Below are 14921 nucleotides of genomic sequence, written 5' to 3' on the forward strand. Positions count from 1 at the left end.
CACCTTGATCTCAGACTTCCCATCCTCCGGAACGGTGGGGGGAAAATGTCGAAGCCCCCCAGCCTGCGGTACTTTGTTAGAGCAGCCTGAGCAGCCTGAACCAGGCCGTGGAGAGATGTATTCAGGATGAAGTAGCTTCCAGTGACAGAAGGCTGTCCACCTCCCCAGGCTGCGACAGGAGGCAGAACTTTTGAGGGTGCTAAGGCGCTGACATTTCAGGCTTCATCTCTTGCCACAACTAGCATCATCTCACCTATAAAATAGTGCCGACAATACCAAGCGGACAGGGCTCTTGCTTGGACTGAATTAGGTAATAAGTGTTTGAAAAAAAAAATCCTGTGTGCTTTCTCTCTCAAGTACCTCAGTTAAATTGAACAAACACCTAATGGGCATGCCACTTGCCTGGCACTGCGGTGTGCTAGGGATCCAAGCCCAGAGACCCTGCCCTCAGGGACACTTTAGTCTAACAGGGCAGATGTGCAAACAAGTTACACACAATGTGGCAGATGCCCAATTGTAGGAGGGTCCACGATAGAGGACGAACTAGTTCATTCTGGAGGATTCAGGAAAAGTGTGGTGTTGGTTATGAATGGTAAGATGGGTTAGTGAGGAGGGCCCTTTACTGCTCTTTAGAACATTATCTAAGCCCTAGAATCCTCAAACACGACTTTCAGTTGGGGATGACCCATCCTTGGTGAGCAGCCAGGGATGGAAGAGAGAAAGCATGAAGTTTTTTTGGTCTTGGTAAAGAAAATATAGGTTGGGTTTTTGTGTTGATTTTTTTTTTTAATTTTATTTATTTATTTGAGAGAGGGCACAAGCATGGGGGGGCGGGGGGCTGGTCAGAGAGAGAAGCAGACTCCCCACTGAGCAGGGAGACAAGGGGCTCCATCTCAGGACCCTGGGATCATGACCTGAGCCGAAGGCAGATGCTTAACTGACTGAGCCGCCCAGGCGCCCCGAGAAAATACAGGTTTTCATTCTTTTTTAAGGCGGTGAAAAACTGCCCTGCTTTCTTCGCATTCATTCTGAAGAGAGCGACAGTGTCCACCTCTGGCTCCCCAGGTGGACTGTGTGCTCCCGGGGGCCAGGGACAGCCTGTTCCCACAAGCCCCTGGCTTCCCCAAGGCCAGGGCCTGCTCCGCGAATAGAACTCCACAAACACCTGGTGAATCCAGAGGAACCTAAAGCTCAGCCAGTTCTTGGGCTGCGTGCGGCACTGAACCACAGAACCGAACGGCCCTCCGGGGGGTTCTTTCCTGGGTCTCCTCCGGAAATCTGTCCGTCCACAGTCCACAGCAGTCCTGGGACTGACCTGAGGCTTCCTCTCCCGGGGACCTACGGGGGCTCCTGTGTCGGTCCACAGCGCCACCCCGCGGCCACTCCTGGGAACTGCGTAGAGAAGCCCCCGGCCCCCTGTCATTGTCATTGCATCATCCTCTCGGGCCGCGGTTTTGAGGAAAACAGGGATCCCAAGCTGGTCATCCTCAGCCCCGCCCTCTTCCCCTACGAAGTCTCTGAGCCTGGACGGGCACTGCTTTGACCACGGTTATTTTGATCCTGATACCTTAAGCCCTTGTTTCCCAAAGATACTTAAAAGGGGTCCCTGTGAGAACCCAAAAGGTACGTGAGAGACACAAGGGCAAAGACAGGGTGTGGTGAACCCTTAACCAAAGAGCATGTCGGGGAAGAATCCTGACAGATGCGGGCTTGATCCCAACGAGCTGTGTGACCCTGGGCAGCTCCCTCACGTCGCTGAGCCCTCAGCTTCCCTCTCTGCAAAATGGGGATGGTAAAACTCATAGAACTGCCATGAGGATCAAATGATAGAAGCCAAGGCTCTGCGAGTCATACACAGCAAGTGGCCGACAAATATAAACATAAAACACGAGTGCTTCTCTGACTTCCCTGAGTCTCAACTTCAAGATGGGGAGGTAGAGAGCAACTTTATTTCCATTATTGACAAGAACACTTAGGGTCGGTTTGTTTAAGCAACCTGCCCATTGTCTTTCAGCCAAGGAGTGACCAGAGTTGAAGGCAGCCTTCGGGTCTTGCCCCTGGAAAGAAGACGGGCAGAGGGCAGGGCCGCTGAAGAGAAGTCGGACGGCCAAAAGACGGCAAGAAAGAGGAGACGCAGAACTTGCACCAAGAAACCTGCTCTCTTCCCTCCTGGATTTTAGACTCTTTCTGGAAAGTTCTTTATTCAAAAGTCGGCCCTTGAAAAGGGCCTGTCAGGAGACATGCGTGCTGGTGGCAGTTCTGCTGCGGGGCAGCAGTGGGACTGGGTGACCTCCCCTGCGGGCTGGTGGGACTCGTCACCCCCGCCTGCTCCGGGCCTCTCAGCTTTCACCCCGTCACTCAACAGTCTGTGCCTTCCCGGCGCCCTGTGGGAAAGCTGCCCTACGGTCGCCCTGCACTGGCCGTGGGCACGGGTGTCACCGTGTGGCCTCAGACACCTCCGGGAAGGAGGAAGAATGGACACAGAACTCCGGCCTGAGGGGTGACAGATGGAAAGAATAACTCTTGACTCAGCCACCCGCACGCGAGATTAGCATTAATCCGTGCTGGGCCTGAGTAACTGCCCGAGAGGCCCGCACGAGCGGCTCAGCGCAGGCCGGGGAGCCGGGCCCCCTGATTTATGGGCAACATTCAGAAAATGAAATGAGCGGAGGCTTTGGAGACCAACACGGGGCAGGGCGGGAGGAGAGGCAAGTGCTCCGGGCGGACTTTCCCAGGTTCGGAAAGGGAATGCTCCGCGGGGGACCCGCTCCTTTCTGGGAGAGGGGGCGGCTGTGTGTGTGTGTGTGTGTGTGTGTGTGTGTGTGTGTGTTCGTGTTTTGCTTTTGGCCGATGTTTTAAACATGAGCGGGCCAACTGGGAGACGTAATCACAGGCCTTTCATAACTGCCTAACGATGGCAAGACGAATGGTTTGGGTGGTGCTGGAGTCATAAATAAAAGCAGCATATCAGGGCAGATTTAAAGAGCGAGGAAAGGGAGTGAAATAAATCTACTGGGATGCCAGGGCCATCTTTCCTAGGAAAACATCAGGATGAGAGACTCGGTTCCTGCGCCAGACCAAGAGCCCAAATCCTCAACGCTCTTCGTGTGGTACCAGAGCATCGCGTCATTGACCTTGAAGTGCTTGAGGGCAAGTCCAGGCCTGATGGATAGATTCGGATCTAACCCGTTGGGTGCCCAGCACGGAAGAGCACACACATTGTGCCCGATGGATGAGGGAGGGCAGGAAGCACGGCATCACGGCAGGCCGGGATCAACTCACCCTGGAAGTCAGCTGCTTTGCGCCCCAACCCCGAACCTGTGTCTTTCCAGCAACTCTTAAGCGTCTCTAATCCTCAAGTTCCTTGTCTGTAAATGGAGGTAATAATTAAAGTGTGACTGCAAATATTAACTGGCATATTGCACACAAAGCGTAGCATATAGTGGGTACTTAATGTTCCCCCTTTATCATTACTAATGACTGAATGAAGTAGCTGGAAACTAAAATAATCCATTCCACGGGCCAAACAGGTGGAACTAATTTTTTTCACACCTCAGGGAGATGAAGGCCGAGGAACCATGACTATGATAACGGCGGTGTCCTGCTGGGGTTTGGGGCTCCCTAGCCACCCCTGCTCTTGGCCTGACTCTGTGGTTACCGCAGCCTGTCCATTCCTCCCCCTGTCCGTTCCCCCTTGACTTGGGGAAGTATCCACAGATTAGGACTGGGAACATGGTGGACCCCAGCCCACAGCCACCCTCACCTCTGGTCTCTGGGGAGGGCCTGGAGGGACAGAGCCCTCTGTGATGATGTTGTCCCAGGAAAAACAAAACTCCAAATTCCAGCCCTCACTGACCCCGCCCTAACAGCCTGCTTCTCTTTGGCTACCACTTCCTTCCCCAGGCGGTGTACCAGCCCTGGTGTGTTCATCTGTAGGACTGACAAGCTTTTGGGGGCGCCACGCTCTGCCCTTGGTAAGAAGCATTTCCTACCTTTCCAAAGGGACAGCTTACAGGCCACTGACAGAAAACAATTAATGATGCATAATGGAATTTTATGGCATGAGATACTTAGGCTTTGCATGAGAGCCCAAGTTCCAGGAGGACCTTCTGAGGAAATCTTTCTTTTGGTCTGGAGCCTCCTGCCACCTTGTCACCTCCCAGGCTGGTGGGGGTGCCCTGAGGTCTTCGGTCTCCCTCCTCTTACTTCCCAGTGCTCAGGGCTCCCAGGGCGAGTTAATGCCAAGCCCACTCAGTTTTTCTCCTCTCATGGCACAGACGCCCCAGCCACGGCTCCCAGGGCAGAGGCGAGGGGTGCTTCCTCAAAGGCCGCTCTGGCTTGTTGGGCATGATGTAGGTGGACAGGAATGACTCCGGGCCATCCAAGATGCTGGATGAGACCAAATGCACACAGACGCTCTGACCTCTCTCTGTAGACGCTTCGGGCTCCATCTCTTAACAGGGAGTCGGGACCTGGCATCTTGCACACATCCATCCCGTGCCTAACGGCTGCGGGGCTGAAGCAAGACGCCGTCCCCGGTGCCCTGGAGCAGCCCCAAAGGCCAGGTCATGGGAGCTTGCAGGGCCTGGCAAAGTACCCGTAAATTATTTAAAGGGACATCTATTAAATGCTGGAAGAAACACAAGTTCCTGACAGAATAGTTAGCAGCCAGAAACTAGGCCTCACCATTAAAACAAACAAACAAACAAACAAACAAACGTTCATTTAGGCCCCAATTGTACCTAACATACAAGAAGGGTGACATGCACATTTGTGGAAAGTCAGTGTCAAAAATACCAGAATCTTCGAGGGTGCTTGGGTAGTGCGGTTGGTTAAGCGTACGACTCCTGGTTTTAGCTCAGGTCGTGATCTTAGGGTCGTGAGATCGAGCCCCGCGTGGGGCTCCACGCTGAGCACAGAGTCAGCTTGAGATTCTCTCTCCCTCTGTCTCTCCCATTCATGCACTCTCTCTCTCTAAAATAAATAAATAATAAATAAATCTTTTTAAAAAAATCAGAATCTTAGGAGTGGGGAAAAAAACCCAAAAGATGCCTATCCTGGTGATTCTCAAACACAATCCCATGAACGGCCTGTGTTGGAATCACATACGGTGCTTAATAAAAATTAGATTCCAGGGCCACACTGCAGATGCTCAGAAATTTGTGTCTTTTGCAAGCTCCCCAGATGCTTTGGATGATAACCGGGTTTGGAAACCACTGACTCAGTCCACTGTTCCTGCAACTTTTCTGTGCCTTGGAAGCCGTCTTATTCAAATGCAGGCCTGTGTCAGGGGTGGGGTGCAGCCTGAGACGCTGCATTTCTCATGCTGGTGCTGCTGGTGTCAGGCCCACGCTGTAATAAGTAGCAGGACCGTTCCCCAACCTCCTGCATTTCACCGAGGACACAGACTGAGCTGCAGGCATGGGGGGTTAGAAAACAATGAGGAGGGCCGGGGGTGAGCCGTGGCAGGGAAGCTGTCGGCCCAGCTGGGCCAGCATGATGGGAAAGCCAGCCCCGGAGCCAGCACAACATCTCCATGGGGCTCTTTTCTTACCAGACAACAGTCTTCAGACTTGTTTCCTAATGACTGTTGCAGGCAGATGATGGGAAATCTTCAGAACTACTCCAGGCAGTGCCCACAAAATGGAGAGTCGAGCCCCTCGCACAGGTCCCCTGTCCGAGCGCTGGCACCAGCCGGACCGGAACTGTCCCTCACGTTGGCAAGACCAACGTTACATCTACGTGCCAACTGCTGGTACTTACTGCAGAGTGCTCACCAAGCACCCGGTCGCTTCCTCCCACGTCCCCCATGCGAGCACATGCAAGCGCGCGCACACACACACACACACACACACACACACAGAGGCACCCCTTGGCTCCAAGCAAGTTGCAACAGGAAACAGCCAGCCTGTGTCTTGAGGGCTCGGGGCTGGACATCTTTTATCCCGGCTCACGTTCCCTCGGGGCACTTCTTGTCCAGCCCTCCCGGCAGCAACCTGCGGGGCACAGGCGTGGCCCCAAAGCACCTTGCCTTAGCTGCACCTCTTGTTTTTGCCCTTGGGGCTTCTGACTGGCCTTCCGTGGGATGCCACACAGCCGACTCAGCCGTTCTAGCACCTGTGCAAACCTGGAGATGCGAGGAAATGAGCACTCCCTGGGGCAGCCCTTGACCAGGGGGACTGCGAGCTGATAAATGAAGATTGCCTTCTCTCATGTGGACGGTTGCTTGCCCCCATAGGTAACCAGCTGAACAAAGCTCGCTTGCATCGGCTTCCACTCCTTCTTCAGTTCACTCTGCCAGTCTCCTCATTCCCATCCCCTGAGGTCACTTCCTAAAATAAACTACCTGCAGGTTAGCTGTTCTGGGCTCTGCTTTTGAGAACTACCAAACTCATGCATGCCTCAAGTAGTAGCGGCTAAATCCTGCAGAGCAAGGAAAGAGGAAGCTGGAGACTTCAGAGAGGGCCCACAGTGACCCAGAACATTTGAGACTCCCTGAAGCCAGCAGTCCTGCCCGAGGCTCACGCAGCTGTGCAGGATTGTTCATGGAACAAATTATGTTGTGTCCAAAAAATAAATTTAAGATCCTCTGTGAGATGTTGGAAACAAGAAGGAGAGCTAAAGAATGAGGCTTGTTTCGCCTGCAGAGAAGGCAAAACTCAGTTCCTAAAAAAGGGCTGGCTCTCAGTCTGAGCTGACAGAAGTAAGGATGAGGGGAGATACGCTTACACTGGGGCTGAAGGGGCCGTGCAACCATTGTACCGTACCAAGGGGGAGAGGGTGTCTCTGGGGGAAGTCATGAGCTCCCTGTCCCTGGGGGCATGCAGCTTGTGATGGGGGGAGGGCAGACTTATCAGGGATAATGCGGCGGGGATTCATTTTTCAGAAAAGAGCTGAAAAATTGTTTCTTATCCAGGACCCTCTTTAAAAATTATGGACACTGGGGTGCCTGGGTGGCTCAGTCGGTTAAGCGACTGCCTTCAGCTCAGGGGCACCATCCCAGGGTCCTGGGATTGGCTCTCTGCTCAGCGGGGAGCCTGCTTCTCCCTCTGTGATCTCTCTGGCTTTCACTCTCTCTCAAATAAATAAATAAAACCTTTAAAAAATCATGGAGACTTCTCAAACCAAGATTTTTTAACAGTATGGCTCTGCCCCAAAAGAAGGAATATTGATTGACCTGTAACTTCACAAATTCCACGCCCCCTCCCCCCCCATCTACACAATGACATACACAACTGAATTGTATTTTAGTTCTGAGGTTTTTCCAGAGCAGGCTGTTTTCCCATGAGGTCTTAGCACCACCTAGTGGCCCATTAGTCCATTGCACCATCTGCCTGGGTTAAAACAAGGTCGTACAATTTACTATCAACACGCTCTTTGATTAGCACAGCAATTTAACAAAAACATACTAAATACCAGGCGTGGGTTAGGGACTCAGCTAGAGCCTGGGGTGCAACAGTAATCAAATAAGATATGGTCTCCCCTTCATGAGGCTCACAGCCTAATGGAGTAGACAATAAAAAGTAACCAAAGAATACGTTGTGATGTCATTCAAGAAATAAACCCTTCTGTGACAGAAAATAATGTAGGGGGCGCCTGGGTGGCTCAGTCGTTAAGCGTCTGCCTTCGGCTCAGGTCATGATCCCAGGGTCCTGAGATTGAGCCCCGCATTGGGCTCCCTGCTCGGCGGGAAGCCTGCTTCTCCCTCTCCCACTCCCCCTGCTTGTGTTCCTGCTCTCGCTATCTCTCTCTCTGTCAAATAAAGAAATAAAAATCTTAAAAAAAAAAAATAATAATGTAGGCAGGAGGAGGCCTCTCTGAGAAATACGAAATCAACTTGGAAGGATGGGATGAGAGGGGACAGGGGTGCAGAAAGTGGGGGAGGAGGGGCAAGAACGTTCCATGAACACAGCACAGCACATGCTTGGTCGTCCAAGTCCTGGAGGCACCAAGGGCTTTGCTATTCAAGAAACACAAAGACCAGCGATTGGAGGGAGAAACTAGGAGAATTCCATGTTTATAAACATTTCCTGAAGTGAAAGCACACAAATGGTTAGGGTGGATTCTTCCAGAACAGTACCTGCTTAAATTTTAATTTTAAAAAAGCAGGGAAAGGAAATGCCATTACGTGAACTTGGCTGTTCATGCCAATCCTGCAGGACCCTACTCAGGGCCATCAGTGTCAGCCATGCACCCCACTCAAGACAGCCTGCGTCTGCTCCCACCCCCCCTGCTTCCTCATCACTGATAGGCTTCTGTGTCCTTACCTAACTACACGGGAACCTCATATTAAAAGTCTAGAACAGTGGTTCTCAATCCTGGCTGCAAGTCACCTCGGGTGAATCCATGTCTGGGTCACACCCCTCACCAGTTAACTCAGCATCTCTGGTATGTGGGCCCCAGGCGCCCAGGCTTGGAAAGCTCCCCAAGGGATTCCAAAGTGGAGCCAAGGTTGAGAACAGATGTTCTGAAAGGATACTCCGCAAGAGAAAACAGAAGAGACCTTTTAAGAAATACCGCTGTTTGGGTCCGACCCAAGATGGCTTTCTGGGCCGTCAGGTGATTCCAACGTGCAGCCAGGAGTGAAGTCACGGTCGTCAAAAGGACAGCACCCGTGCCTCTGAGTTCTGGAGAGGCCCGCTGTGGCCGGGATCGCTGTGTAACTGGGGGTGCTACTCTTGAGTGACCCACAGTTGGTCTTTTACTACGACCTGCTGAGCAGCCCAGTCCTGCCCAGTTAAGACCACGATGGAGTCCATCCAGCCGTCACCTGCCCCCCTCACTGCCCACTGGCCCACCCTAGGCATGCAGCAGCCAAGTCAGCAATGCTGCGGTGAGTTCCCGATGGGCCCGTTACCTACGAACTTCCTCCTGCCAATAAAAGGAGGATAAACATTCAGGTTCATGCTAACAAAGCTCCATAAGGAACTGGCAACGTGCACTTAACCTGAGAGGTACTGTGTGGATTTTTATATGAGCAATTACTGACGCTATCTTTTTTTTAAGATTTTGTCAGAGAGAGAGAGCACGAGCAGGGGGAGCTGCAGGCAGAGGGAGCAGACTCCCCGCTGAGCAGGGAGCCTGATGCAGGACTCCATCCCAGGACCCTGGGATCATGACCTGAGCCAAAGGCAGACACTTAACCAACTGAGCCACCCAGGTGTCCCCTGACGCTACTTTTCTTAAAAGAAAACTACTGGCCCACATCTCAAGGCCTAGGAGGGTATGTACCAGAAAGGTAACGGCGGTTACATCTGGGTGCTGAAAACCCAGGTGATTTTAACTTTTGTTGTTGTTGTTGCTTATCAGCATGTTCTAGGTTTTTCTATGATGAATCTGTATTAATACAAAAATATTACTTGTGTAATATTTTTTAAAAGCTGACCATAAAGAATCAATTCCGTCTCTTACACAACTCAGGAGGTGTGTAGCTGGTCTCCGGGCGTTCAGCTCACAACTCTGCTTTTTAGGACACTTCCTGACTTGGCAAACTCTGGAGATTTTGCCCCCATGACAAGAGGCCAGGGAACACATCATACTTTTTTGGTAGTTCTGCAGCACTGGTAGGATCAAACTAAACACGTTTATTCATTTTTTGCTGTAGAGAATAAGACCCTTCCTGTGTCTTTTCATGGGAGAAACGGATTCTTCACTGCATGTGTGCCGATTTTGTCAGTGTTTTTGTGAAGTATATTCCATGAAACTAGTGTTCTCTGGACAACAGGTATGTGAAAAGAAGAAAAATGGGGGAGTGGGGGAGTTCTGTGAAAGACTGATTGATTTCCTTCCTGCAGATATCTGCAGGGCCTTGACTACACTCATGCATTGTGAATCTGCACTGGGAGAATGTGGACTACAGCTCTCCCCAAATTTATCTGGCCATCACTTTTCAGGAAACATCTCCAGGGACCAGCCCTCCCACCAACAGATTTTGGGAAACGCGAGTCTAGCCGTTCAGCACATAGTTCTTTGGCCTCCTACCACAAAGCAGAGTAAGGGTGCCCTGGCCTCTGTCGTGAGCGCAGGCAGGGTGCTGCACAGAATGAGGTCAGGTGACTCACAGCACGCTCCGACTTCCGTCATCCAGCAAGCTAAGGCACAGATGAAGCGGCTTAGAGCCAAGAAAACAAACGAGGAATGGCCCAATAAACATTCACAACTGAACATCAGGTGACATTTTATTCTGTTTACAGACACCGCTAAGTTAGACTGGTTTTTTTTTTTTCTGTCTCATTTGGGTTGGACACAAATACACCCAGAGGCACGGTGAGAGGAAACACATCAGACATTTCATTAGCTCCTGTAATCCGTGCTCTCTCTCTCCGCACCCCGTCTGCCCCGGAGACATTTCTACCAAGTGCGACTGCAAAAGCCCAATACATTTACACGAAATAATGCCTAACTGTACATTTAAATAAAAAAAAACAAACCCCATTCAGGCTCTGCTAGAAATGTGTGGTAGGAAGGCAAGGGTCTGAGGGTGTGAGACGTGCAGCGTAACTAAAAGTGAATGAGCACCTAGTTTCTCCGCAAGCGAAAAAAGCAATGACTGCACTCCTGTGTGGGACAGGATGAGACCCCGCTCAAATGTCAGGTGGACATCGTGACTGCATGAGTGTCCGAAAGAGGCTTGTCGTTTTAATCATCGCCTTGCAGAGGTAAGGACTGCACTGAACAGCCACGTTCCCCAAAGTGTGTCCCTGAAAACACTGGTCCTACAAAGTTCTCCCTGCAAAAGGAGTTCGGGAATCAAAAGATTTAGAAAATACTGTAGGCTGTTATCCACTTCCTGGAGAGGCACAATGCATGTTATCACATGGAAGGTTCTAGAAATCCCTTAAAAAGAAATGCTTAGCTTTGTTTAACCCAGAGTTTCCCAAATCAATCTGATGTTAGAATCTTCTTTTTTTTTTTTTTTTTTTAGATAACACATTTCATAGAACATATTTTGAGAAACCATCCTCTATGGCTTGGAAAAATTTTTTGCAGAAACAAAAGCACAGAAAAACCAAGTAACTCCTAGGATCATGTGCTTGTTGGTCAACAGCAAAGAGGACAATGGGTCCTAAAGATCAGAGCCCCATTCTGATTCCGCCCCAACACCTCTGCCCTACACCAAGCCTGCCTGAAAATAGGCAGCAATCCATTTTCCATGGTTTCCTTCCACATGGTGTCAAGTGTTAGGCATGCTGATTCGGGGACGGACTCGAACATGGTCCAGATGGGGGAACCCTATGTCCTGCACAGAGACCAAGAGAGCCTTTCCCTCTCCTGCAACAATCAAGCCATTAAACAACCATTGTTGCTTATCCCATGTCTACAAGGCTTTTCAAATACACTTGACAGCCCTTTGTTCCTGATAAAAAAGGAACAAGAAAACATACAGAATCTAATGGTTTTCAGCAAGAATGACACAGACCAAGAAATCAAAATATAAAAGCTTTTGGCTATCCATGCCAAATCACTTTCAAGTGTTACAGCAAGGACGAGGAAAGATGGAGGAAATCCATGAGATTACCATGGAGTGCGGGAATGGTGTCAGTATTCCATCATTTGCATCATACATCATCTTCATTCTCGTTTCCAAGGAACTTCACGTGATATTTCAAAGCAGAGGATGGCAACAACACAACTCTCCAATGGGGGGGACTTGGTAAACAGTTAGTAGGTCTCCGTTGCCAGGATGCGCACGGGCGCTCACACCTCCACGGCCACTCTCGCAAACCGATACTGCGGGGAGGCGGGTGCCCTCAGCAGCACGAGGCCCCTCTCCGCTGCCGCCTGGCTGGACAGCATATCCAGCAAGCCCGTCAAGCTAACAAACCCCAGGCCTTCTCCGCCGCCGACGGCCATGGAAAAGTCTCCCTGTGTGACAAAGCCGAGGAGAACTCGGGAGCAGTGAGAAGTCAGCACCGGGAGGGGGCCTGACCACAAGCCCAGGGTCAGAGCTGGGTGCCCGGTTGCAGGGTGCGCCCCGGCCAGACCCTCAGGCTCAGCACGCGCCTGGTTCTGCCTCTTCTCTACTTTCTTCTTCTCTTTCTGTTTCCGGATCTCGCTCTTGAAGGGGTCGCTGTGCTTGGGTTCCTGGGGCCCACAGTATAGCCGATCCCGACGGAGCTGGAGGATGTCCTCCTCGACTGGGACACAGATCATGGAGTGCGGCTCAGGGCTGCCCTTCCTCAGCAGGGCCAGGCTGACCCACACCAGGGTCCCGGGGAAGTGGTCCCGGAGGGACAGGCAGGCCGCTCTGGTCGGTGCTGGCTGCCCGCTGCCAGGAGCCCGCCGGGCTGCCCGCCTGGCCCCGGAGCTGGGCCCACACCAGGTCGACAGCTGCTTCAGCCATGTCCTACTCCTACGTGAAGTGGGAGACACACATTTGAGGAGATTTTGTTCGGAGAAAAAACACGCAATCAGAAGACTGGGCGCTGTTGGGAGTTAACTTGATTTTTTTATACTCTATGTGGGAAAGCATCAAAACGGTAATTTTTTTTTAAATTGAAAACAGACATTAATACATCTTTGTCAGGATATTTTTCTTATGTGTCTACTATTCTTAGATGCTGAAGGACTAAAGGTTTCAGAAGCTGAAGGTAGAGAAAAATAAGAATCTAAGGCTGCGAGAGACAGTCCTATGGAATGAAGGAAGGATAGGAAACTAGGAAGTTACTGCACAGAAAAGAAGTACAAGGCAAAGAGGGAGGAGCACTTTCTAAAAACCGAAGTACAGAACAGAGGGTAAGTGAAGCACCATGGAGCAGGCAGCCAGGAACACACTTCGTACAGTGGGCCCTCCGACAGGACGGTGGGGCAGTGAGTGGGCACCGGGTCACTCCTAAACTCAGGTCATTCAAAAAGAGCCAGAAGAAATCGACTTCAGGGATGTAAAGGGAAGAACGCTTGCTCAGAGTTCGCCGAGGGAACATCCCTCGCAAGGGGACGACTTTGTCAGCAAAGACTAAATGAAATAGAAAACAACTGCCTTGGTTTATGTCTGTGGATGACAATATTTTAAGTCACCTGGTCAGTTGGTATCGTGCCCCAAATCAAATGTGACTCGGCTGTGTCCCCGGGCTCTCTGTGAGACACGGGAGGACTGGCTTGCCCCCCCCAGAGAGCCCAGATGTTCCCTCGGGCTTTGCATAAAGGAACAATGAGAACATTTATATCCTATAGCCTGCTCAGGAGGAGAACAATCTAACCCGCACTGGGGATCGTGGGCACTTACCGCAGAACGCAGGGGAGACTGCCGGTGGCATCCTGGCCCGCTACCCACTCAGTCCCCAGCCGGGCCGGGCACTCTGTGGCCACCCCTTCTCGGGGCTTGCTGGAGCTGCTCTGAGATGAGCCCCCTTCATCAGACCGTGGATCCGTGTTTTCAGGTGTGGGAGCGCAAGACAACTTGTCTCTCCTCAAGTCACTCTCCTCGCCACTTGGAGAGGAGGCTCCAGAGGATTTCTCTTGGGCCCTGACTCTTAACTCCCACTCCTGACTTAACTGCTCCCAGGGATAGCGGAAAGGTGCCAGGGTGCCAAGCTTCACATAGTTGGGCCGTTTTGCAGGAGGGCGCCTAGTGAAAATCAAGGAGGAGAACCAATTTTGAACAATTTAGGATCGGTACCATTAAAATAATTATGGCCATTGCACTACATCTCTACTTGAAAAACCTACAAAACAAAGTTTTCCAAGAAATATGATAATAACAACCAACTCTACTGGCCAAGCTTATTTGTTTCCTTCGGTTTTACTTTCAAAAGGTAATACACCCAGCAAAGCGGCCCCATGTGGCCACTGCACAACTCTAGGGGGTGCCCTTCCTGAAAGACTGCAAGTTCACGGTGCCCCTGGCTGGAGTCGTACTGCGATGTCCCTGCACGTGACAGCATTCTAAGTTCGAAGGGAACAGAAGGGGTGGCGGTGAAGTTTCTCCCCCACCTGACCTGTAGCTGGTGAAAAGTGCCCCCGGGGTACCTGCCTCACTCGGAGACCTTTAGAAGGAAATAAATGACCCAGCTGCCTTATAGGAGACCACGTCATTATCTGTTTCATAATATATCCTTCCAGAGACATTTTATGGACATATGTGCAGATATGTACATATTTCTTCCCTTTTTTTTTTACCTATTTTACACAAGCAGTGACATACCAGGTACAGTACTTCTTGCTTAACTGTTTTCATTTCACAAAGTACCTTGGAGATCATTCCATACGAGTACATGAAGAGATCCCTCATTCTTTTGTAAAAGGCTGCCTATCCTATTCCACTGCTGGATTATACCCTGGTTGATTTAGATAGTCCCCTACTGCAGGACATTTTGGTATTTTCACACTTCCGCTTCTACAAACAACGCTGCAGTGAATGACCTTGAACATGTCACACCAGCACAAGTATATCTGCAGGGTAAGTGCTTGGAATGGAGCTGCTAAAGCAAAGACTTTTATCATTTGCAATTTTGAGAGAGATGTCCAAACTCACAGGGTGAGGCCAACTGACTTTTTTCAGCAATGTATGAAAGAAGGAGAACCTTCAAGAAATACCACAAGCTAAAGAGAACCAGGTCCCCAAAAGGGAGGGAGCAGCCGGGCTACTGGCCATTCTGGGCTGGGGGACTCTTAGGGAGTCCCAGAAACCCTCCTCAGGCTGAGAGTCTCCTGTGGGACAAGCCCTGACATTCCTTCCCTCACATGCTTCTTATGCGCCATGCCCCGGGGCCCCAGATGGACATGAACCCGCAGACTTAATTGGGGGATTGGTTTGAGCCTCTACTCTGGAGTTTGAACCAAATGTGTTCTGGCCTCCCAAGAGGGACAGCTGGTAAAAAATGCTCCCAGGGTACTTGCTTCACCTGAAGACCTTTAAATGGAAATAAATGAGCTATTTACAGAAAGGGAAAGGGAAAGGGAAGGAAAGAAAGAAAAGAAAG

At 50.9% G+C, this 14921-nt stretch overlaps 1 protein-coding gene across 5 annotated transcripts in view; it reads right to left on the reverse strand.

The window, feature by feature from the left end:
- Nucleotides 1-10160: 10160 nt before the first annotated feature.
- Nucleotides 10161-14921, reverse strand: part of POP1 (POP1 ribonuclease P/MRP subunit) — a 36139-nt gene continuing 31378 nt past the window's right edge. For 4 of the 5 annotated variants that reach the window (XM_036086499.2, XM_036086498.2, XM_036086502.2 and 1 more), the window contains exons 15-16: nucleotides 13226-13567; nucleotides 10161-12352 (exon numbers count right to left, since the gene is read on the reverse strand). In XM_036086499.2, coding sequence (XP_035942392.1) covers nucleotides 11698-12352; nucleotides 13226-13567 — 997 coding nt within the window. In that variant the 3' untranslated portion in view covers nucleotides 10161-11697. The remainder of the gene's footprint in view (nucleotides 12353-13225; nucleotides 13568-14921) is intronic. The other variant, XM_078072189.1, reaches the window with a different exon arrangement.

This window comes from Halichoerus grypus, chromosome 5 (assembly GCF_964656455.1).
Source record: "Halichoerus grypus chromosome 5, mHalGry1.hap1.1, whole genome shotgun sequence".
Lineage (NCBI taxonomy): Eukaryota > Metazoa > Chordata > Mammalia > Carnivora > Phocidae > Halichoerus > Halichoerus grypus.